The 23,762-nt window shown below is 41.1% G+C and overlaps 1 protein-coding gene and 1 long non-coding RNA gene across 4 annotated transcripts in view; one reads left to right on the top strand and one right to left on the bottom strand.

Annotated features, from left to right (window-relative positions):
* The window catches only part of agbl1 (AGBL carboxypeptidase 1), a 158,173-nt gene extending 145,765 nt beyond the window's left edge, over nucleotides 1-12,408 (bottom strand). The window contains exon 1 of one of the 2 annotated variants that reach the window (XR_013767155.1): nucleotides 12,252-12,408. Coding sequence is in view for 1 of the 2 variants with exons in the window: in XM_079163217.1 (XP_079019343.1) it covers nucleotides 12,252-12,336 (85 nt within the window). In the remaining variant the exon portion in view is untranslated. The remainder of the gene's footprint in view (nucleotides 1-12,251) is intronic. The other variant, XM_079163217.1, reaches the window with a different exon arrangement.
* The window catches only part of LOC306698752, a 44,841-nt gene continuing 22,032 nt past the window's right edge, over nucleotides 954-23,762 (top strand). Inside the window, exons 1-2 of one of the 2 annotated variants that reach the window (XR_013767156.1) lie at nucleotides 954-1,204; nucleotides 12,367-12,523. This is a non-coding gene — a long non-coding RNA (uncharacterized lncRNA). The remainder of the gene's footprint in view (nucleotides 1,205-12,366; nucleotides 12,524-23,762) is intronic. The other variant, XR_013767157.1, reaches the window with a different exon arrangement.

Here is a 23,762-nt window from a genome sequence, read left to right on the forward strand (position 1 = left end):
TGTTTCTACGCATCTTCCAGAGTGTGTCTTTTGTTTTAATATGGCAGAAAACCCTGTTTGCTTCCTGTTGTAAAATACAAGCAAAGTATATTTGTTCAGTTTTGCGTGGGGCTTTGTTCGTGTTGCAGAACACTGTCAAATGCATGAACACAAATAAATGTGTGGGCAGCCGTGTGTATGTGCGTGCGTGCATGTGTAACCCTATCCCTCCAGGATAAAGCGCTCCAGAAAACATTTGTGCTGCAGTGTTGAAAAGGCCGCCACTATAAAAAAACCTTGACAAGCCCGGTCGGGCAGCTGCAGGACACGAAATATATACAGTGGAAGACTTCAACCAATAAGGGGTTTGATGTCTGGTAAAAATATTTATTTTGAAATTAGCACATTTTCATTGCAATCACCAGACTCCAATGAGATGACAACTGTGTGATTCAGTGCAACTAAGCTTCTGTTTCTGGGTAACACCATATGTTTGTATTTATATTTGTACAGTACCTTCAGAAGGGAGTATGAATTTTATGGTAATTAAAATGTGGTTATCACCATAATACCATTTTTAATCCAGATATTGCAGTGATATAACCATTGTATTGTCAGGAGGTTACCAAGCTATTGTTATGCCACTACTAAATAGTTTGGCTTCGTTGCTATCTTTAAATGTGTTTCCCCATTATTATCTCCGCCAGGGGATCATGCTACCCCGCTCGTGTGTACTTTTGTAAGTGAGTGAGTGAGTGAGCACCTTTGTGTCTGTCCATGGCTAATCTCGCATTCTGCTGCAGCACACTGCATAATATTGTGGGTGGCTAGTTATGGCTCCCTGTCATTGACTGCCTGCTGTCCCCCCCAATCACTGCTGTCAACCCCCCCCAAGCGGGTAGGGTCGGCATGTGATAACACATCTCTGATCCCCAACTGCTGCTCTGTGCCCAGAGACACAGAGGAGAGAAACCATAGACTGCATGTGTATGAGGAAAACTGTTTACCCACTTTTATTGTGTGTTGTGTGGCTAACAGCTAACAGAGGTACCAGCACACACACTGCTGAGTACCTCTCTGCCGCTGCTCTGTGGCCATAGACACAGTGGGTGAAAACAGTTTGCACACTTTAATTGTGTTTGGCTAACAGCTATCAGCTAATGTTACTACCACTACACACACAGCCGAGGAGCTCCACTCAGTCGCTGCTCGGGCAGACAGCTTGGTGAGTTTTTTTATTTTGGCAAGATTGTATGTGTCCTATACAACAGTGATTCTCAACTGGTGGGTTGAGAAGCAATAGATTTTTTTTCTTTCAGGCAAAGGCCCGCGACCCACTGAAAACGGGTCCGCGACCCACTTTTGGGCCTTTGCCTGAAAGAAAAAAAATCTGTTGCTTTTATTTTATGCAGCGGAGTGCCGTCCATTCACACTCCTTAACAGTATTTGGAGTTAATGCCTTGTAATGCTGATAGACACCCGCTATTTCACAGCATAGGACAGGTTATTTTCATTAAATAAATTTGAGACGTTGAAAATGTTCCTTGATTTGGGTCGCGGATTGTCATTAAGGGGTGATGGTGGGTCCCGCAGCCAGACCATGTTGAGAACCACTGCTATACAGGGACTTCATAGTGAATACATGCATTCATCCATGCTTGTTTTTAAGTTTGAATGAAGTGTGTTTTACGACACCTTACAGCCCATTGGTTCCAAGGCGGGGGTCAGCCAATTGTGTTTTGTATTCATTCAGTCACACGATACAGCAGTGGTCGTTGCAGACACACCTGGCAGATATGTGCACTCTACCGAGTGCACCTTTCAGGTTACCTGCTGTCTGTGGCCCCTTATTTCCCTGAAACATAAATTAGATTCTAGTATGACCCAGATATACCCCTTCCAAGCTATCACATGGTTATTGAATTTGCAATTAGATTGTATTACGTCATTATTAGCTCTTTATTATCAAAAACGTTATTAACGTGCTGTAATGTAACGTGCTACCAAAAAGTAAATAAGAGAATTTCTTCAGTAGGTGGTAGAGAAGAGGGACCATTAATACTATACTTGTGGATATGGTAGAGTTACAAAACCTCTGAGTGAAAATAATATTGGTCTTATCTCTTGGTCTACTTCTTTACAAATCGACTTTGTGCTTTTTATATTTTTTGAGAACAGTATGTATTTTTTCTGTATGACGGCAATAAAGCTGAGGCAGTGGTGGGAACGAGACGTTGGACTTTAACACGGGACATTGATGTTTGTCATGTTTCCCACCGACAGCCAGTATTAGCTTTTCTTTTTAACCATTGACCATGACAACTCTAACTAAAGGGTAGTCGTAGTTACAAACATTCATGTGTTGTGTTGGGTATCCAATGTGTCTGAGCCTCCGTCTGTAGTTCAGGCCAGTGCTTCTCATTAGAGGTGATGACAGGGAGGTCTCCGTCACATGAGTGCTTACCACCCCCCACCCCCCACACACACACACACACACCCCAGGCCATAATGTTCTATACTCGGTTGGTGAAATCAAGTTCATGTGAGCTCCTGACCCTCTTCTTCACCTCCTCTTGTCCCTTCACACTTCTCTGGCAGAGAGCAAGAAACAGCTTGTATCGCTCTTCCTCTTGATGCTGAAATTACACAGCCCTGGATATGAACGGTATCAGTTTCAGAAGAAAATATGAGTAGTGTGTGTGTGCAGAGATGGGCAGTATTTCTATTACTTGTATTTGAAATACGTATTTCAATTACTTTTGAGTATTTTGTAATTTGTATTTGATAGGGCCGATAAAAAATCGAACATAATTTTTAACAAAATACTTTAGAGTGGAGTAATTTTGTATTTAAAATACTCAAAATACTTTCTCCAAGAATCAAAACACAGTTCACGAGTTCAGTCTTCAGATCTTCAAGTTCAACGGATTGTCTGTCAAGTTAAATATTTTATCTGAGTGTGACAGATGTCAACTAGCTTGATGTATAATTCATGTCTGGGTCTGGCTACATAGCCTATTGTATATGCATGGTGATGGTTATAATATCAAGCTAGCGATCAATGCTAACATGCTAATGACGCTAGCATACTGTCTAGGTTAGTGCATAGCCAGTGTTTAGCAAGTTAGCAGTCGAGTAGCTAGCTATAGGAAGAGGGAGATTGGGAGCTTGTATGTCATATGTGATGAATATTTTCTTGTTGATACAAAGCCAAAGTTTATGGGCTGTTAAGTCCCATTAAAACATATATATATATATATATATATATATACACATACATAATCAATCAAGTTGTAGTCTTTTAATAGCTTTGCTTAGTTACACTGACATTCTGTGACTGTTCTTCCTTTTTGTGGGGTTCACCAGAGCTTTATGTACATTATAGCCCAAACCTGAATGCTCTGCTATACCAAATTGTGAGAAAATGGAAAATCCAGAAAAAAGTATTTCCTATATTTTAAATACAAAATACATGTATTGTATTTTGTTGCATTTTCTGGCACCAGTATTTTGTATTTTACTTTAATAGATTAGCTAGCAGCCTTTTAACTATAAAGCTTTAGCACCAGCAATTGCAAGTGCTTGGTTTACAAAAGGTTAACAAGGTCTAACCCAGGGGAGCCAACACGGTGCCCACAAACGCGTTCTAAAAATATCATTAGTCACTGGTTGAGTTTGGTCAAAGCGTAATTTTTTTTGAATTCATCGCAATGGGGGCATCGCATAGTTACATATACATAATAGTTACATATACATAATATACTACGTACGCAGCAACGTGAAGATGCACCGAGCATCTATTCTGTGCAGAGTGCTGTGCGTTGGGTCTTCCTCTATGGTCACAGAGAGTTGAAAAATGTTAAACTTTGGGTACGAGGCTTCGCTCAGCACTGTCTGTGAATTTTAACCATATATTATATATTAGAAGTGGACGTAGTCATCGCAACGTCACCCATTGCTTTGTGGACTCCCGTTTTGAAGCTTCGAGTTTGGCGATTTCACCGTCGCCATCTTGACTTTTTGCAACCAATGAACAGAAGTTACCATATTTGGAATGCGGAAGACTTATGTAGAGACGCTTTATACGACTGGTAGCAGCAGCGACCTGTCATTCACAGTAAGCCCGCCCTAAAGCATACCCTGCTTTATGGTCTGTTTGACTCTAAATGGACCATAATTTACTACATGAATATCATGCTGTATTGAAGAAGACTTGAAACTAGAGATTGAGACCATAAACTCATGTTTACAATGTTTACTGAGGTAATAAATCAAGAGAGAAGTAGAGTCAACCAGACTTCTTTTTGCAACCGGAGCAGTCGCCCCCTGCTGGCCAGTAGATGACTGAAAATTACGTTTTAAGACACTTCCGCATTGGTTTCACTAAGCAGAAGCGGAGGTTGTCTCCTGGTTTTAAACCAGCCGTCTGATCACAGTGGAGGAGGGGCTGGAAAAATACGGCAAGTAGCCTACTATTTGAACCTAGCTCCATCCAGCTTCATCTCGAACCAAACAATGGTACTTGCCGAGATGTTTCCCTCGCCCACAAAATCTCACGAACCCACATACACCAACGGGTCCGTCCTCTCTCAGTGCTTCAGCCTTCCCATCATCCAGAGCAAGTACCTTACGCCGACATCTTTACTTCCACAGATATTCCATATCATAGCAACCAAAGCGCTCCCAGCTGGGACTTTTCAGAAGAGCACCTGCCGTTTTCAGCTGGGAAACAAACACTTTGGTAGACACACAACTTTGTACGAAAATGTGACGTTCAAATAAATACATTTATATTATTCGGGAAGATTATATCAAATAAGTAACTCTCCATTTTACTCCATATAAGGTTGGTGACCTGTGCTCTAACTCCTGTTCAAAGATATTCTCTAGTGTCAGATGTGAATTTAACAAATTTCATCACCAGAGGGCGACATTAGGTCACGGAATTGGAGACAAGATAGACATTGTAGTCTGTTCTATTATTTATTTATACAGATGTTATCTCACATTTCTGATAAATTATAAAACATTATTATTATATGTTCATCTGCTGTGGACCTGTGGTGTTCAGAGACACTCCAAACAGAGAAACTATCTCTGTCTTTCCCCTCATCAGCACCTCTATCTCTATTTTCATTTCTTCCTATGCCAGATGAGAGGGAATGCTGTGTACATACACACACACACACACACACACACACAGAGTAATGAAGACAGACTGGGTCAAGCTGAAGGACACACTGATTATACCCATCCTTTATCCTAACTTTCAGCCAGTCAGCTCATTGCAAACTTTCCAGCCCACATGAACTTTACAGTGTGCTCTCTCCTCATAAGGTCACACACACACACACACACACACACACACACACACACGGATAATCCCAACACGGCATCCAAAACACACACACTCAAATAGAACCTTGTCATTCCCTACAGGGACAGAACACTAATCCGCGGGTGAAATCCTACACACACTTCTGTCCCAGACAGGATTCCCCCGGCTCAACACGCACGCACACACCGCGTGCGCGCACATGCGTTTCAATTTCATTAATAATGAGGGAAGACCCTGCTTGTTGCTTCAGCTGTTTCATTGAGCTATTTCAACTGCGCCAGAGATATGCATCTCAATAGGACTTCTGCTGCTATTTTAGACCCAATCAAAGTTCCTTCTTTCAGAGTCATTTGCATTATGGTTATATTGTCATAATATACACTAACTTTGACATGCACCACTCTGCATTTCACTGCACATATTGTACAAGTATGTGACAAATACGACGATGACTAAAATCTACCAAATAAAGTCAAGTATTTTACTTCAACCCACTTATTTATCACTCATAATCAGTACATAAATATCAAAAATGGTGACAATGACAATAGATGGTTTCTACCTGCTTACAATAAAGTTGTAAGTAGATACTGGGCACTCGTACGTGGATGCTTCTGATTATACAGATAACGAAATAAAAGACTGATAATATAAAATGTGTCTTTATATGAGAAGTTATTATTGCAGATAATTAATGACCACTAAAAATGTTTTAATATCTGTCGTATGAAGCATTTAATAAATGTTTGTAGACTGCTATTAATGCCTGAGGGGATATCAAATAAATAGTTTACTGTCCAGGCTTAAGGTACGGAGCCCTGGAAGGGACATGTCGGGAAAAATTAATCAAAGGTTTTTTTGCAAGATTTCTACTATTACAAATAAATAAATTCAAGAAAAAAGTCAATGTACTTCCGGATCAGCTCAACAACAACAATGACACAACAATGAAGCACACACATCCGTGGGAGGAGTTCATTCTATTTTATTTTGAGATTGGCCTTAGATATAAAGACATAGATTCAGCTGTACCAGTAGGCATGGTTTTATCATAAGTGAGAAACACCTGAAGAGAATACTTAGTGAATGGGGACACTCGTCGCAAAGGGTACTCTGACCTGGCGTTTTTTCCAAACTACTTTAGATGAAACCACAGCCACTTCCACTTCCACCCTGGGTCCTGGGAAATCTGACAGCTATGCGGCTTGGAAAATAGCAATATCGGGGCAATGAATTACATGGATTTACTGTTTATTACCACAAATGAGACAAGATTTTGTAAGCTATTAGGAGACTACTTCACCAGGAGGAGAGCGGGTGGCAGCTTCTCAAATTACCCAATTTAGTGTTCAAGTCAACATCCATTAATACAACAGAGACATTTCCAATATATCCACCTTGGTGCTTCATAATATGGAAGTTCCGATCAAACATGGACATCTCATGCCAGTCGAAGGGCCTCTTTTTAAATGAGCAAACCCGACTTCAATGGATATAGGAAATGCACAGTTTGTTTTAACCCTTACATGACCAATTGATCACACAACTTTGTTATATAGACTATGTCTGTGAGAAAATGACTCTACTTCTCTCTTGATTTATTACCTCAGTAAACATTGTAAACATGAGTTTATGGTCTCAATCTCTAGTTTCAAGTCTTCTTCAATACAGCATGATGTTCATTTAGTAAATGATGGTCCGTTTAGAGTCAAATATATGTGTATGCTATGCATGTATGTGTATATATATATATATATATATATATATATATATATATATACACTACATATATATATATACACAGTATATATGCTTTAGGGTGGGGCTACCTTGTTATTGACAGGTTTGTTCATTAAAGTTAACTGTAGATTTTGGTCTCCTGAAAACATCTTGTTCAGTGTTCAGCTGTAGGCTACTTGGCTCCGCCTTCTCGTGTCACGTCTGGTTGAAGAAGAAGAAAATGACGATGGCCAAAAACCAAGATGGCGATGGCCAAAATGCCTTACTCAAGCCTTCAAAACCATAGTCCACAAACCAATGGGTTTGTTGTGATTTGTCAGTCTATGCGAGTATAATACTGGGGCATGCCATTTAGCTGCCTGAATGAGTCCAAAAGAAGTAAAATTATTAAGGGGTTCACAAGAACAGAAAGAAAAAAAACTGCAAAAAAGAAAAGAGAATAAGCATAACTCTGTCTATCCGTAATGCATTGCTTTTTTCCTATACTGTCAATCATCTTACAAGCATCCAGCTTTATCTTCTGCTCTAATGATTCATCATTTCAGAATTTACACGGAAAGTCAGACAGAGCCACATGAAATTTACCGAGCATCCTGCTCCCCAGATGATCGGTTTCATGACCTTTCTTCAAGCAAACAGCACATGGATAGCCCTCCAACTGGGAAATGCTCCAAGAATAGAAACAGACCAGTGTGTTGTTTCTTTTGTCCAACTCTTTGATAGCGTTGCAATGAACACAGCAACCTCTAGACCAGGGGTGGCCAACCAGTCAGAGACCAAGAGCCACATTTTTTACTGTGTAACCGCAAAGAGCCACATCATACACATGGGCACACATGAACATCACCCTATCCCTTCCTCACACACACACATACCTTTGCTCAGCCAGATTTATTGTAAATGTCACACACCAATATGATAATGACAGAAATTGACTCCTAAGACCACAGGCCAGTCATTTTCAACAATGAACATTGTGTACACCAGGGGTGTCAAACTCATTGTCGCTCTGGGGCCGCATCAGCATCATGGTTGCCCCCAAAGGGCCGGTTGTCGGCGGGGGGGGGGGGGGGCTGCTGCTGCTGCTGTCACATACGCTGGTGGAGGTGTGCGCGGCGCGTGCGGATCGGGGAGGAGCTCCGCCTTGCGCGATACAACGGATATTTGTAAATTGTCCGACTTTTACATTTTTACTTAAAGCGGGGCTTTCAAACAGTCCGTCTCGCCGTTAAATGGGTCGACGAGGAACGTAATCTGTGGCCGCACATGCGCGTTTGACGAAAATACCGTATTTAACTCAAGCGAAGCGAACACGAACATTAAAAAAACACAAATACAAACTTCGATATGAACGTAAGAGCCGCATGAAACCGGGCAAAGAGCCGCATGCGGCTCGCGAGCCGCGGGTTGGCCACCCCTGCTCTAGACTCTAGAGGCTGATATTGGGGCTTCACACCTTTTTTGTTATTTTTATTTATGGGACAGTTCCTTCTTTAAAACTGATAACCTAGGATGCAAATTACACTGTAATTGAAGCACGGGGGGGCCCTCTGCAAGAAATGTACCCACAAATCAGAGAAACTGAAGAAACGGGGAAAACAATTTGGCGAGAAAGACACCCCAAACAGTGACAGAGAGAGACACCCTTTCTCTCAACCTTTAGGTTGTATTATATCAGATAAAATCTTATTTATCAGCTTCATTGTAGGCTCTGAAAGACTATTCTCCCCTCTGATACTCTTAATATGCGAATAACTTCTAATACAACATAATAATCTCAAAATCTATTATTTTGTAGTAACATTTTAATCGCAGTATAGTGTTGGGACACTACAGTTACTCTCACCATACCATTACCGAGTTAATGCCCTTCTTACTTAAGACCCCATTTTTGAAAGTGTTGGTTTCCCTATGAGAGAGAGTGATTGGGTCTCGGTGTAACAGCTTCCTTGCAGTCACTGCCGCCGACACAAATTTAAGTGAGCTTTAAAAAAATACTCTTCATTCATTCTTTAAAATTATCACACATTTTATTAAATTTCCTTCACTGCTGCACAACAGGAATAGTAGTCGATTTATAGTAAAGGCACTTTTTTGTGGAATTATTTTTATTTCATTTATCATGTGATATTTGTGTTTAATTTGTTGTTGAGACATGCTGTTGAGCTACAGCAGTAAAGGTCTATGTTGCCATACACCTACAGCATGTACAGTAGTCTTTACAATGGAGCTTCATTAGTTTTTACCTTGGGTGCTTCCCCTCTTCCTGGGGTCCAAATTAAAATCTACAGCATAATAAACATCACAGGATCCGTTGGGCAGAAAATTAAATACTTTGTGCAGTTTCAACCTTCTGTCACTGTTTTGGCATGGAGGGGAAGGGTTTGACAGGAGGGTGCAAGTAGAGCATAATTTTTGGGAACTCCCAAACAGCAAGTCGGCCTTTTTGAGGTGACTTTCCCTGTACAGATGTTTGAAACGTCTCCGTGGGCTTTTTATTGAAATTTTCAGAGGTTGTGCACAAAGCCAGCTTATGAGATTGCGAAAATGAGTATGTACTTCTGCTAATGCAGAAGTTGAGCAGATGATCCATCAACACGGCCCAAGGACACAATTCGCACACACACACTGCTAAAAGTGTTCCGGATCTCAATGAGTCCTCAATGCATCTTGGTTGCATTCACGTCTGTGCTAAGAGCCGTACATTTGGGATTGGATCACCCAAGACGTATGTTAATGTCAAGTGTTCATTGCTAAGTTGATTGAAGTAAATTTAGACATTATGCAAAGTTATTCAAATATCATCGTTTAATATTGGCCAACAGGAGGTTCATATCAGAATTGACCTCAACCATAGACTGTAAATAAAGTGGACTAAGTCTTCAGTTCAGCCCTCCATCTTGTTTTTTTGCAATCAATGAAAGGAAGTTACCATATTTGGAATGCGGAAGACTTATGTAGAGATGCTTTATACCAGTGGTCCCCAACCACCGGGCCGCAGACCAGTACCGGTCCGTGAGTCATTTGGTACCGGGCCGCACAGAAAGAATAAATATTATATTATGTCTGTTTTATTGATTATCAGAGTCTGAAAGATTATTTTGAAAAGTGACTGGATTCTCTCGCAATTTCATCCGCCTGTGGCTCTTGACATGGCAAGACGCTTGTCTCGGTCACGTGATACGTCACCTCAAAATTTAAGCCCACAAACTAGCGAAAATGAGTAAAACCCTTTTAGAGAACTTCTTTGCAAAGAGGAAAAGGCCGCTGAGGAGACAGAAGAAGAGCCGACAACTTCCAAGAAAAAGAAAGCTTCATTTAACAGACAATATCAGGAGTCTAATTAAATATCAGGAGTAATTCTGACGCGCCAAGCCCGCTCTGCAGAATATGTGGTGACAGAGGAAGATCAGCTGCTGGAGATTGTAAATGACGGTGGCCTTAATGTATGTTTGAGACAACAACTCTGCTGGTGTTTTGGATTCAAATCAAGGCTGAATATCCTGAGATCACCACTAAAGCACTGAAAACCCTGCTTCCATTTCCAACATCCTATCTTTGTGAAGCGGGATGTTCTGCAGTGACAACAATCAAAACAAAATTACGAAGTAGACTGGACACGAGGAACACACTTCGGGTGTCATTGGCTCCCATCACCCCCAGATGGGACCGTCTCGTTGCAGAGAAACAAGCTCAGGGCTCCTACTGATTCAGCGGTATTGTGAGTTGTATTTTTTATGCATTTTATATTTGTTTTCATGCCAATCGTATCATTTTATTTCGTCGTGTTTATCCGCCACACCTTGAATGCCGGTCCGTGATTGACAGGTCGCAGCCTCTACCAGAGTCGTATAAAGCAGAGGTCCCCAACCTTTTTTGCGCGACGGACCGGTTTCATGTTAGACAATATTTTCACGGACCGGCCTTCAAGGTGTGGCGGATAAACACACCTATTTACTGTACTTTCAGCTGTAGAATTGGCTTTAGGCCACCGTGGTGTGATCCAGCAGTGGTGGAATCCTAGATGATCTGCAAACTGGGAGAACTGGTCACTGTTGAATGGGGGACCATTATCAGTTTTCACAACTCTGGGGATCCCAAACATGGAGAAAAGTGTGTCCATGACCGGAATGACGCTCTCTACAACTGGGCAGCGTGTATAATCATCCACGATGAAAAGTACAAGTACTCTCCAGTTGGAAGCAGTCCATAGAAGTCTGCACTAGCACTATGCCAAAGTTCACACACTCCTCTGCTACTTTTGGTGCACGTGTACCGTCACCTGTCTGAGACAAGATGGGGTGTCGTCAAACATGTAGACATGTGGTCAGCTGGTTGTAGGGCTGTAGCCTCAGTCCCCATCTCTCAATCCTGGCATATGATTTCCAGTGCTTTGTGATCTGTCACTAGAGTTAAGGGATGACCATAGATGTACAGGTGGAAATGCTCACAGCTCCACACAATGGCCAGCGCTTCCTTTTCTGTCTGGGAGTATCTCCTCTCCACAATGTACTTCACCCCTTTTTCATCTTTTTGGCAGAGGATTTCACCCAGTCCGTATGTATATCTGTACCCCCTCCAGGTGGCGTAGTTTCACTGTGAACATCATAAGTTAGACATTCGCCTTGGCTCTCCGCAGATAACCGTTCTTGTGATTCTTCGCATCTTGTCACTCACGGCAGCAACGTGTCATTGTTTCGATGATTGTTATTTCTTACACTGCTTTTTAGTGTTTTAATAACTGTTTTTAATGTTTCAATGAACGTTCTTAGTTGTTTTTAAATCTCCTTATGTTTTGATGCTTTTAATGGTTTTATGTGAAGCACTTGCTTTGCTTTGAATTGCTTTGTTGTTGAAATGTGCTATACAAATACACTTGCCTTGCCTAGTGATGAAGATGGCTTAATGGCCATGCTAAAAGGTTGTGTTACTCCAAAGATTAGTATTATTTATTTATTTTCCATATAAAACACATTAAACGCTCAAATTTTCTATTTTACGATCCTTCAACTGCAACCAAACGCTCACATTTCTGCCCGTGTCGGCTTGACCCTGATGTGTGGAAGCGCACAGTGACTCGTCGTCAACCTCACAGAGGCTGCCAAATCCACTCTCCTCTCTCTCTTTTACCCGAGGATACCACTGCATACCACTAACACACAGAGATGCACGCACACTCTAAGTCTTTGCCTACCTGTGAAGCAGGTCGTTGGGCAACTGCCTTCCAGCTCTCTCAGAGTTCCATTCCAGGTGAAATTGTTTCGGCCGTAACCAAACATTGTGACAATTTCCCACTGGTTTCTCTGCAGGTATTCGTTTGTCTGTGTGAGGGAACCCCAGGGCAGACTGGAGGGAGAGCGAGTGTGCAAGCAGCACTTATAAGCACCTGGCCTGGCTTTAAAAAATGTCCATGGGCCTTTTGCCAGCCCATTGGTCGGGAGCCCAAATGTCAAACAGCCCTGGAGGGTGAGTTTGTGTGTGTGCAATAGTGTAGGTGGTGTGAACTTACAGCTCCTGTCAATGTGTGGGTGGTATAAAGTGAACTGAGCGCTGGGTGTGCATGTAAATCACCACTGTCAACAGTGTGGGGCAGAGGCTCCGCTGTTTCCTACAGGCAACCTGCTGTGAACGACATTGAGCTCAAAGCAGTGTGTGAGAGCTAGTGTGCTCATTTGTCTTTAGAGAGATTCCAGGAATCTAATATTGCATCGCGCACACCTGCGACGTCACATAAATAGTCTGAAATCCAAAAGGACTATAAACGTGCAATAAATGCAAACAAGTCCCACAAAACATGACATTTCCTTTTATCTTGAGCTGGCTTTTTATGGGTAATATTTACTCGAAGTTGAAAGAATCCATAACCTGACCCGCCAGATTGTTTGTGACACAGACCTGTCTGAGAAGCAGTCACTGGAATCGTTTTTGGAAAATGGCAGGCCCCATGTACCTTTCGCACTGGAGCGAGCCCCATTTGGGGTTCAGAGCGAGACATTTAATCGAAGAGAGCGTTGTAGAAATCAAATTTCATAAAGAAATTACATTTTTTTTTTTTTCGAAAAAAGTCTCAGCAACTTAACCTCTAAACCCTAAGCCTATTTTGAGGTTCTTTTGAGGTTTTTTTCCGCCTAAAAAGCACTTTTATTGATTTGAAATAATGCAGACGAAGGCCTAAACTCTCCCAAATCATATCACAACATGTCAGCAGTCAAAAATTTGCTTTGATAGAGTGAAGTATGCCTCTAAAAGGTACGGAGCGTTTCAATTTTCATGATCATGGGCAGAGTGATGACCTACGGGAGAATAATTGTAACTTTCTAATGGTTCGAAGTAGAATAATTCGGAAGCTATGGTTCGATTCAGTGTGTTGTCCTCGTGCTCTTGGATATGCAGTGTGTGTATGTGAAAGTGCCATAGGTCGCGCCTGGGATCGGTAACGGTGAACACTTTGTACTTTGTCTATATATATGTTTTTGAGTGATTAAAATAGGTTACATGGTCCATTTTATCAGAATTTCTTCGTCATGGAGGTTTTTGAAATATTTTAAAATATCATTTCATTCGTTCTCAGAAGTAATTTGTACTACGTGTGTACTCGTCGCCCCGACTCTAGTCCCCTCCTAAGGGGGCTCTCGGGTGCACCTCTTGAACCCTAGGCCTATTTTTAGGCCTCTGCTCAAAAATTGTAACCCATACTAAAAAGACTGTAGTTCTGTAACTACAAGGTCTATTTTAATAATTTTGATGGTTCAATAACACTTTGAATTGTGAGATTTACTGGGATAAGTAAATATTGTGTATATGTTACTGGTTAATAGTAGCTGAAGACAGAACACAGCAAACAGGGAACATTCCCAGGTTCGCCTGACGAAAAAGCACTTTAATTTTAGCCTAAAAACATTCCCAATTCATAGCAAAAATGGTGCAGGTGCCTCACAAAAAGATTTGGTGTAAATAAAGTGAAGCAAACCCAAGTTATAGAGGTTTATGTACCAACAAACACACCAAATTCTCATTTTCGAACCAGGAGTTGCAGCTGTTCCATTGTACTTTTATATACTATATAACTATATATTTCACTATATTTCACTTTGTTTATCACTCATATTGTACAATCTATCATAACAGAGTCATCATATCTCTCCTCCACGCAATTTCCTCGTCTCTGTCTGTGTCTATGGAGCGCTTGATAAGCCTATGATGGGCGGATCTTAGCATGTGACCCCTCGTTCGAACCGGGTGGTTATTTCGAGCACACCAGTATGTTCCATGAAGTGATTGCCAGAATTTTCAGCCACTAAAACTCCAAAACCGTACCGCCCAAGCCTCAAGCCCCTATATGATTCGCCGGCAAGCATATTGACCCCCATTTTGGCTCAGATTAACGGAAAATCGCCATTTTAGGTTCCAGACACTCACAGTGACCTAGCGAACACATTTCTTATTTGGATTTATTTCGGATTTCGCTGTGTTTGCCCTGAAAACCTTCTCAAGGTATGATGCGGTTCTAATGTTGGCAGTGTTGGCTTCTTCAATTTCTTTTGAATGCTTTGACGGAGAGAAATTTGGATGTTATCGCTGGAATCTGTGTGAACTGCTCGTGCTTCCTAATGTGTGATTTGACGGGGGGATGCAATGGCCCCATTTCGGAAGCATTTTCTGATTACTTAGATCGCCGGTGGCGGCGTAAAATACATGATATTGTGGCGGATCTTCTTAGTTAGTTAGTATAATAGTTTATAATGGTGTTTGCAGTGTGTAAAATGGTTTACATGATTAATAAAAAGAATAAAAAATAAATGGCAGGTGATTGGATGACCCGACTGTCAATTAAACTCTTACCTAAGCCAAGTCAGGAGATGAGCGAAAAACATCTCTCACAAGGCAGCATCTATGCTAAACTCTTTGGGAGCCTCCACTGTTGAACAGTCGCCTCTCTGTGTCACGTCTCACACACACCCAAAGCCACGCCTATAGCTGCCAGTAGCTCCTCACTGATTGGTCCGTGCACTGGCTTTGAAACAGTCAGGGGTGGGCAACGTCCACTGGGTTTCTATTCATAAATGCTCTTTATGCAAAACAAAGAGAGAGCACAATAGTATTACAAAAAGATAAAACTCTCAACTGTTTCTCTACAGGTGCAGGGAGGTTGTGCTGTTGCTACGACTAGTGCCTTGCAATAAAGTGCTGAAAGATACTTGTCCACTGTACAACACATTTCACTGTCGCTGATTGGCTAAACTGACAACAGCATTATCCAAAACCTCCCTGTGGGAACTGTTGGTATCTGCTGCCCCCTCTTACTAACTAGACAGCAATATATTGTAATGTATACAGCAGTGGTGGGCCATCAGGGCCAGCAAGGCCTTCTCTGCTGGCCTAAACAGAATCACAAAGTTATAGCTATTTTATAATTTAATAATTTTTCCTCTTTACCCCGAGAGCCCCCCCCCTGGCGGCTAGGGGTGGGCGACAGAGTACACATATGAAGTACAATTCACTTCTGAGAAACGAATAAAATGATATTTTATTATATATCATCTACCTACGTAACGACGAGATTCTGGGCGAAAATACCATGGAAGCCATTTTACTCACTCAAAACAGTTATACACAAACTAATACAATAAACTAGAAGATGTAACACAATATCACGTATTTTTCGCCAGGACACAGCGAGCTACGTACTCCGTGTTCAAATACCAACACAAAACTAACGGCTATCATGGCCGACCCATATATCAGAAAGCACGTGGATTCGACCCAGAGTCCAGTGATATCTTCCAAATTTCTCTCCTTGAAACCATTAAAAAGTTACACCCAGAAAGCCACCGAACAACAAACCGCTCCACAGCAAAAAAAATGTAAAAGCATCGTACCTTGAGATGATTTCCTGGAAGAAAAACGCTGGAAATTGACGGTAATCCGTTTCAGACATGTGCTCGCCGTGTCTGTGTGTTTCTGTGAAAATAATGGGGATTTTGGGTGCAGGTATGACGAGATGGTCGTCATTTTACTGTTCGGCGAATCATTTTACGCTCGGGGGTGGCACGGCACGGTTTTGGATTTTTAGTAGCTAAAAATTCTGTCAATCAACCCAAGGACCCTCCTACTGCATTCCTGAGATTCTTCCGGATCGAACGAGGTGTCATAGCCTGGAATCCGCCAATCATAGGCATAGACACAGGCAGAGACGAGAAAATTCCATGGAGAGATATGAGCACCCCCAGAGAGCTCGAAATGGCTCAAAATGATGCCAAACTGCTGTATTAGGGTAGATTGAACACTATTAGTGATAAAACAAGTGAAATATATAGTTATATAGTACATAAAATTAGAATAGAACAGCTGCAACAGCTGGTTCCAAAATGAGAATTTGGCTTGACCTCACGTGACCTCTCCGTACTGAGACCTCTATAACTTTGGCCTGCTTAAAAAGTAAAAATGTTGTGGAGACTTCTGACATGTTGTGCTATGATTGTGGAGTATTTTTACGTAAATTCCTGCATTATTTCAAAGACAAAAAAACAAAAGTACTTTTTTTTCAGGCGAACCTGAACATTTTAAATTTGAGCTGTGTGCCATCTTCATTTAGTTTTAACCAGTAACATATACAGTGATATTTACACATCTGAACAAATCTCACAAGTGTTTCTGTTATTATAACATCAAAAGTATTCAAATAGACCTTGTAGTTAGAGATTTACACTCTTTTGAGTATGGGTATGTAATTTCTGAGCAGAGGCCTAAAAATAGGGCTAGGGATAAATACACTACATGTATTATAATTTATACAAATATTTTCCCCATTAGCTTATTTTCTCATTGCACAGCTACTGTCTTCCTCAGTTGCTCTACTTCCAGTGCAGCTTGTTTTAAGTAGAGCTTTTATCCAATCAGATTACACCTCTGTATCTCTAGGTAAGAAGAGAGGCCCGAGGCCTGCAGACTCACTAGTGAATCCATGTGCAGTTTAAGTGAATGGGGATGATATTGTTGATTGTCATAGTCTTCAACCAATCAGATCTTTAGTTTGACATGTATTCTTTGACGTGCCAGAGCCTTCTAGCTGGCCTACAAGTACATCATCATTACGTGCAGCTCAGTTTTAAGGTGCAGCTCTGCAGTGAGATGCAGCGTGTGCTGTGATTGGTCAGTGGGCGAGCATGTGACTATTGTGAAACGAAACTTAAAGTAGTAGCCATCAGAGGCTTAGTCGGAGTAGTAAGAGTTCAAATATGGAAGAAATTATGACATTTTTTGTATTTTTCTTGGTGTATATTCTTTGTTTCTTACCTAGCTTTGTTTTTTTAACACTCAATGGCTGAAGGAGGAGAAACGGATTTGGGATTTGGGATTTAACCGTGGGATTAAACTCTTTGTCAACAAAGAAAGGAGGATTTGTTTTTTTACATCTAATATCTGAATGGCCCTTGAGTGTGTAGGTGTTCCGCTGCAGGTCTGCTGGATTGATTTGTTGTCATATGAATATATGTGACTGGTTCTTGTGAGTTTGTTGTTGTCATTGTGTTAATTATATAGATTTGGACTATATGCATTGTCCGTTAATTACAAAGCATACCGTCATGCACGGAGTTATTGTTTGTTAAGCTAGGTTTTTTTGTGTTTTTTTTTGTTCCGGGTTCAGAGGTCACAGCCCGTTGTCTCCCACGTGAGCGCCGTCCACCGAAAACATATTTACCACAATTTAAGCTTCTGCATTTTCTAAATGCACTAGTATTATTCAAACGTATTGTTAAGTTTGTAAGCCTCGTACCGAACGGTTTAATACGAATAAGTGTATTATTAAACTCCTAGAAACAAATAACCGTAGCTGTGGCGCCATCATGAGGTTATAGGAGGTGTTTCAGCTGCAAGACAGCACTGAAGGCCCAGGTATAAAATGCACAGCCAGCCACTGGTATACACACTCTTGATCTCACACACACATGTCGGCCAGTCGGTCCTGGCTGCCACACCACATACTAACTAGGCAGGGAACTCGAGTCATTGTCAGGAAATACATCCAGACAATGCTGTGACTGTGACACATCTGCAGCTCAGCCACTGAACAACACTAATCCATTTCCTCCCAATGACGCAGACGGAGTTGACTTGCGGCTGTGAGGAGATAGATTAGAGGGACATGCTGAATAATGGAGTAAAAATACTGAACATATCAGCCCACTGAATGGCACAACATTTTGAAAGTAATTTTGCGTGCATAACAACACCTCATTTGCATTCATATCACAGGCTCATTCTGAACAAGTGACTTGTATAGAATGTGAAAGACAGCATTTAGGCTTGGTGGAAAAGGGAAGGTGGGTGGGTCAAACAAAGAAAGGACTTGTGACCAGGAGACTGGTGTTTGAGACCAGTGTCCCAAAGTGTTTGCTTTGTAAGTGACGTTAGTGACGTGTTGTCCTGTTACGTTGTTTCCGTTGGGATTTAACTAGTTCATGTACTTATTTTAAGCCCAACCATGATATTTTATCTATACTGTAATTAGCGGTTTTGTTGCCTAAACCTAACCTAACTCTGGCCGTCACAGTGGTTTTGATGCCGAAACTTACCTGTGGCTGTCCCCGTAGTTTTGTTGCCTAAACCTAACCTAACTGCGGACATCACTTTAGTTTTGTTGCCTAAAACTATCTGCAGCCATCACCGTAGTTTTGTTGCCCAAACATAACCGCTACTGTTTCACACGCAAAACCGCCATAAACTTTAAGCCTAAAATGCTTAAACGTCAGGCGAAAATGCCAGAAATTAGATTCTATTTAAACTCCTCCCCATGAGATTGGGTTGAACAAATAAATAAATGTGTTGCGCACATGAATGTATGTGTTCCCCCTTAACACTACAATGATAATAACCTCTGCAAAGGTTTTTAGCTTTTCAAGCGGTACCAAGTGACTACAGTGTGTGCAATCAGTGCATGTTCCAAATGAGTGTGTCTGTGACATATTCCACATGTAACCAAAACCTCCTCAATCTTTGTCATCAAGTCGGTGTCCTGACAGCATATCTGGGCTTTGATCAATGTCCTCTCGCACAACTTGGGGCTCGGCTGAGTCTATTTACAGAAAATTGTGTAAATCTACCCGACTACGCTGCCACAGGATAATCAATGAAAAATAGCACGATGAACAAGTTGAGTAGAACTTAGCAGAAGGGATGTCAAGACATATACTGTAAATGAAATATAAGTTTTCATATAATCTTCCCATTTTGCTGTTGTTGATTTTAATGTCAGAAATAATGACATTAAAGCCCTGACTGTTGTATTTAAGGTACTCCGGTTATCTATAATTTCATAATCATAATTACCAATAATGCACATTTAATTTTGTTATGATTTCAGTTTTATCAGTTTTTTTGTTCCCAAAAGAACTTGGGAACATACAGCGAGCCTTCTTTATGATGCTCGCTGTATAGTTGCTGTAACCATCGGACCAATTAAAACCATTTAGCATCAAACAATACATTTCGTTCCACCAGCTTTCTGTGGAGTACAGCGCCCTCTAGTGGCTTTAGTGGCAACATCATGTTTCCCACTAGGCTACATATCCATTACACAATCTAAATTAAAAAGCTTTCAAATAAGCTTTCAAATACACATGATTTTGAACAATCAAATCCACCCTAAACTCAGTCCCATCTCACAAACCCTCACCTCCAAGAAGACCGCACAGCCTCAGAATTCTGTGTTTTTAGTTTGGCACTCTTAAAGTCTTAGAATGGAGCTTCACTGATTCATTTCAAAATGTCAGTTGAAGAGTAGAGATCAGAGCAGTTAAGCTGAACTCTTAGTTTACATGTAAGCACTGACAGATGAAAGCAGTTGAAGTGTCAGTTGGTAAGTAAGCACTGAAAGCAATTAAACTTTCAGTTGAGTAATAACAGGGGAAAGTAGTTGAAATGGCAATTGCACTTGTAAGCACTAATGGACGTGGAGAAAAAAACATCAAAATGTGTGTGTCAGTTTAAAGGCCCTTTTCACACCAGAGACGACAACGAAAATGCTTCATATTTGTTGCCGATTTTTCTAGTTCACACCAAAGCCGACACGAATATTTGTGTTCTGTTCTTTAGCACCGCCACACAATCATCGTTGTCATTGTTTTTACTATAATAAACCTACACTCAATTCTACACGCTGCAAACAGGTTCGTTATTCAAAGTGTGCAATACTGTGTGGATAAGTTACTATGCGGCCGCACTTCCTATGGGTGTCGCCAAACAAGCATGTTATTGTTACAAGTCTAATTGCTGAGCTTCTTTGCATTGGTTTTAATCATTAATGACTGGACTGAACATAGTCTACATATAAATGTATTTATCATATGCGATTTATGGCTCAATGGTTAGTTACAAGGCTTAATGGTTACTTCATACTGTTCAGCTTATACCTGTGGCTGAGTGGAGAGCAGCGCCGTCTTTCAACCAGAGGGCGGTTCAAACCCCGGCTCCACTGATTGCATGTTGATGAGTCCTTGAGCAAGACACTTAACCCCAAAATTGCTCCGGTAGCTGTGCCTACGGTATGATAGCATCTGAATTGTAAATTGTTTTCGATAAAGGTGTCAGATTAATCACTGTAATGTGATATATGTAGCCTACTTTCTCAATTCCAATTTGAGTTCTTCAGATTATAGCATAGGAAATATAGAAAATATAGAATTTAGGCTACAATAGCCCAATTTAAAAGCTACAATAGCCTGTTAGCCCTTATTTACTACGTTTACACAGATCACTGTTTAATCAACATTTATTATAACATCAACATTGTGACCCACAGAAAAATACAATATAACACACAATAATAATACCCAAGGATGTGATAGTCAGTGTGACGGTACCAGGACGTTGGCGCGCTTGTTGGAGCTCAGTTGAAATCCTGAAGGAACATTTGTGGTGTACTCACTGTTCCCCGGTTACTCAGAAAGCGGCACGTCTCGTCTCAACAGATCCAACATCTTAGCTAATAGACTCAACAATTCAGACTTGATTTCTTAACCTTGCAAACAGGCTACTACTTTGAAATCCTCTTCTGCTCCGTCAGTTGAATGCGTACTTGGTTCATGTCAGCCACTTCCATTCCACCCTTACGATAGACTCCATGCAATAGCCTGTCTAGTTTGAGTAAGTATGCCGATAGTTTCTCACCTCCTTGCTGGAATGTGTTACGGAACTTCACCATGAGGTCAGCAGCACTCTCTGTGGTTCAAAAAGCTGTCTCTAGGGCCTGAAGATAGTCATTTGCTGTTGCATAAAGATTAGTGACTCTGAACCCCCTAACAATATCTGCGGCTGGCCCTTTAAGACTCTCAGCTACTGTGTTTCTTGATATTGGAACACTGCCACTCACCTAGCATGTGGGTGGTTTGTTCTGCCCAGGAGTCATGCTCTTCTTCTCCAAGAGGAGTGGGTTTGGCACCAAAGAACAAACGAAGTTTGCAATAGCCTGGACCGTCTGTAGGTGTGACTTGGCATTTTTCAACTAGTGAGGAGATGGCATTAACGAGGTGGGTGTTCAGGTCTAAGTCGGTTGTTGGAACAGAAGTAGGGCTAAGCAAGCCTGTGACATCAGCTATAGTCTTCCCTTCATTCGCTAGGAACGATAGTAGCTTGGACTGGAAACCTTCATTTTCGCCAGGTACATGCCAACGTTGAGTCTCACTGACATTTACTACCCAAAGTCCCTACCCATCTCCTGCTGCTAACTGTTCCCGTATGTCGACCTTCGTCATGTTATCAGTAGTTTCGATTAACACAAATTGGCTTTTACCAACAGGTTCCAAACACCGTCCTATAATTTTACAACGACCAAATACTTCAACTCCATCCAGTACTTTGTAAATAACCTCATCAGTTACTTCCAGAGAAACCGCACTAAGCGCGATTGTTTTTCTTACATCATTACCTTTCTCTTCACACCATTTGAATATCTGTTCTGACTCCATGTTACATACGCTTCACACACAGTTACACAGAATAAACACCCAATACGTTTCAGTGGACTGAATATAGTCTACATATAAATGTAGTTCTCCTCGGTGCATTAACATTGTCTAGTGTCTGTGTTTCTGAAGTTAAAACAACAGTGCCCTCCATCATTCCTCTTGGCTCCCCTTTGTCCACTTCGCGCTCTCCGGTCCTTAGTCCCGCCCCTCTAAGAACCCGGCAGGCCACCAAAAACTCCCATCAGACTCTCCTGATTGGCTGGCAACACATCGACATCTGACCAACCAATACAACAAGGACACGGGAGGTTCAAGGGCAACTCGAACCGTAGGACACATAAGCACTTCTCCAAACCATGATCACAAATGCAAAAGTACGGTTTTATAGAAATAAAACACATGTAAACAAATTAGCAGGGCGCTACATATATGATAAAGGCCTAAATAATGTAATGCAATTACTACCTATATGGTCAGATTTCATAGTGTCTTTTCACATTGACTACATGTAATTTCTTGTAAGTACAAGACATACATGTAAGTATAATGTCTGACATATATCAGATTATTCACATGGAAATGATCGGTTCCCTATGTGTTACCTTGACAACAAAGTATGTTCACCCCTCTTTTGTCGGCAACACACCATCACAAGCCAGAATAACTGTTATACTTCCTCAAATGTTGTCTTTATGTTCCCACTATGCACTATACAATGAGACCAAATGGATCAGTCAATTTATATCCATACGGTTGTGTGACGGTATGAACAGATCATTGAAGACCCAAAAGATCTATTGATCGCATGAGCATTATTTTATTGGTTGGTTTTCTTTTATCGGCAACCACAATTTGCATAAATCGAAACATCTGAGGGGGAAAAAAAAAACATATTGCCAAATACAAAAATGTTTTATATTCGGTGTAGATTGGCTCGAGATAGATGGGTTTGAATTATTTTGCTTTTGGTCTGAAAAGACCAAAAGAGCTGGATTCAGTGTTGCTCGTGTTCTTCTCAATTGCTGATTCTGCAGCAAGAAAACAGCACACAAAATCGTATCACTTTACTTAAAAACAAAAAAATACTTTGAAGATCAGATTTATTACATTTGTATCGAAAATAATGTATTTATAGTACCACATCCAGAGTCAATTTAGCAATACAGATATACTTTGTTACTTGACTAATATTCAACCCTTGTCTTTGACTGGACAGGTCCATTAGAGCAGTTGAGGATAATATTCATAGCCTCATTATATTCATAGCCTGACATGGAAGTCATTGTTGGAGATATGTCCACTCTCCATTCACTGCCTGAGCTTAAAGCCCAGATTTAGCAACGCTATCATAACGGTGTTCTAGCTTTGATCTCCGTTTCTGTCACTGCCGCATGACTTGCTGAGTATGACACTTGGGAGAGGTAGAGCAGGATTTTCACTTCATGTATATTTGTAGCTAGAATAAAACAGGTGTCAACGGTAGCATGAGAGTCGTGCAATTGTGTCCAGATGGTCTGAACACAAAGCTACCGCTCATCGATGGGATAGATCTTTGTTTGAATTCCGTAAACGATTTGAACAGTTCTATTCAAAGGGCAGGATAACCCTTGGTTTTCCTTGACCTTTGGGACATGATTTATGCCTTTGGTTGGGCTAAGGCAAGGTTGAGGTCCTAGATGACTAAGAAACAAAGGCTCTTCAATAATTACAAAGTCTGAGTTTTTATTGTCTAAATCAAA

This window comes from Pholis gunnellus (genome assembly GCF_910591455.1).
Source record: "Pholis gunnellus genome assembly, chromosome: 7".
NCBI classification, from domain to species: domain Eukaryota; kingdom Metazoa; phylum Chordata; class Actinopteri; order Perciformes; family Pholidae; genus Pholis; species Pholis gunnellus.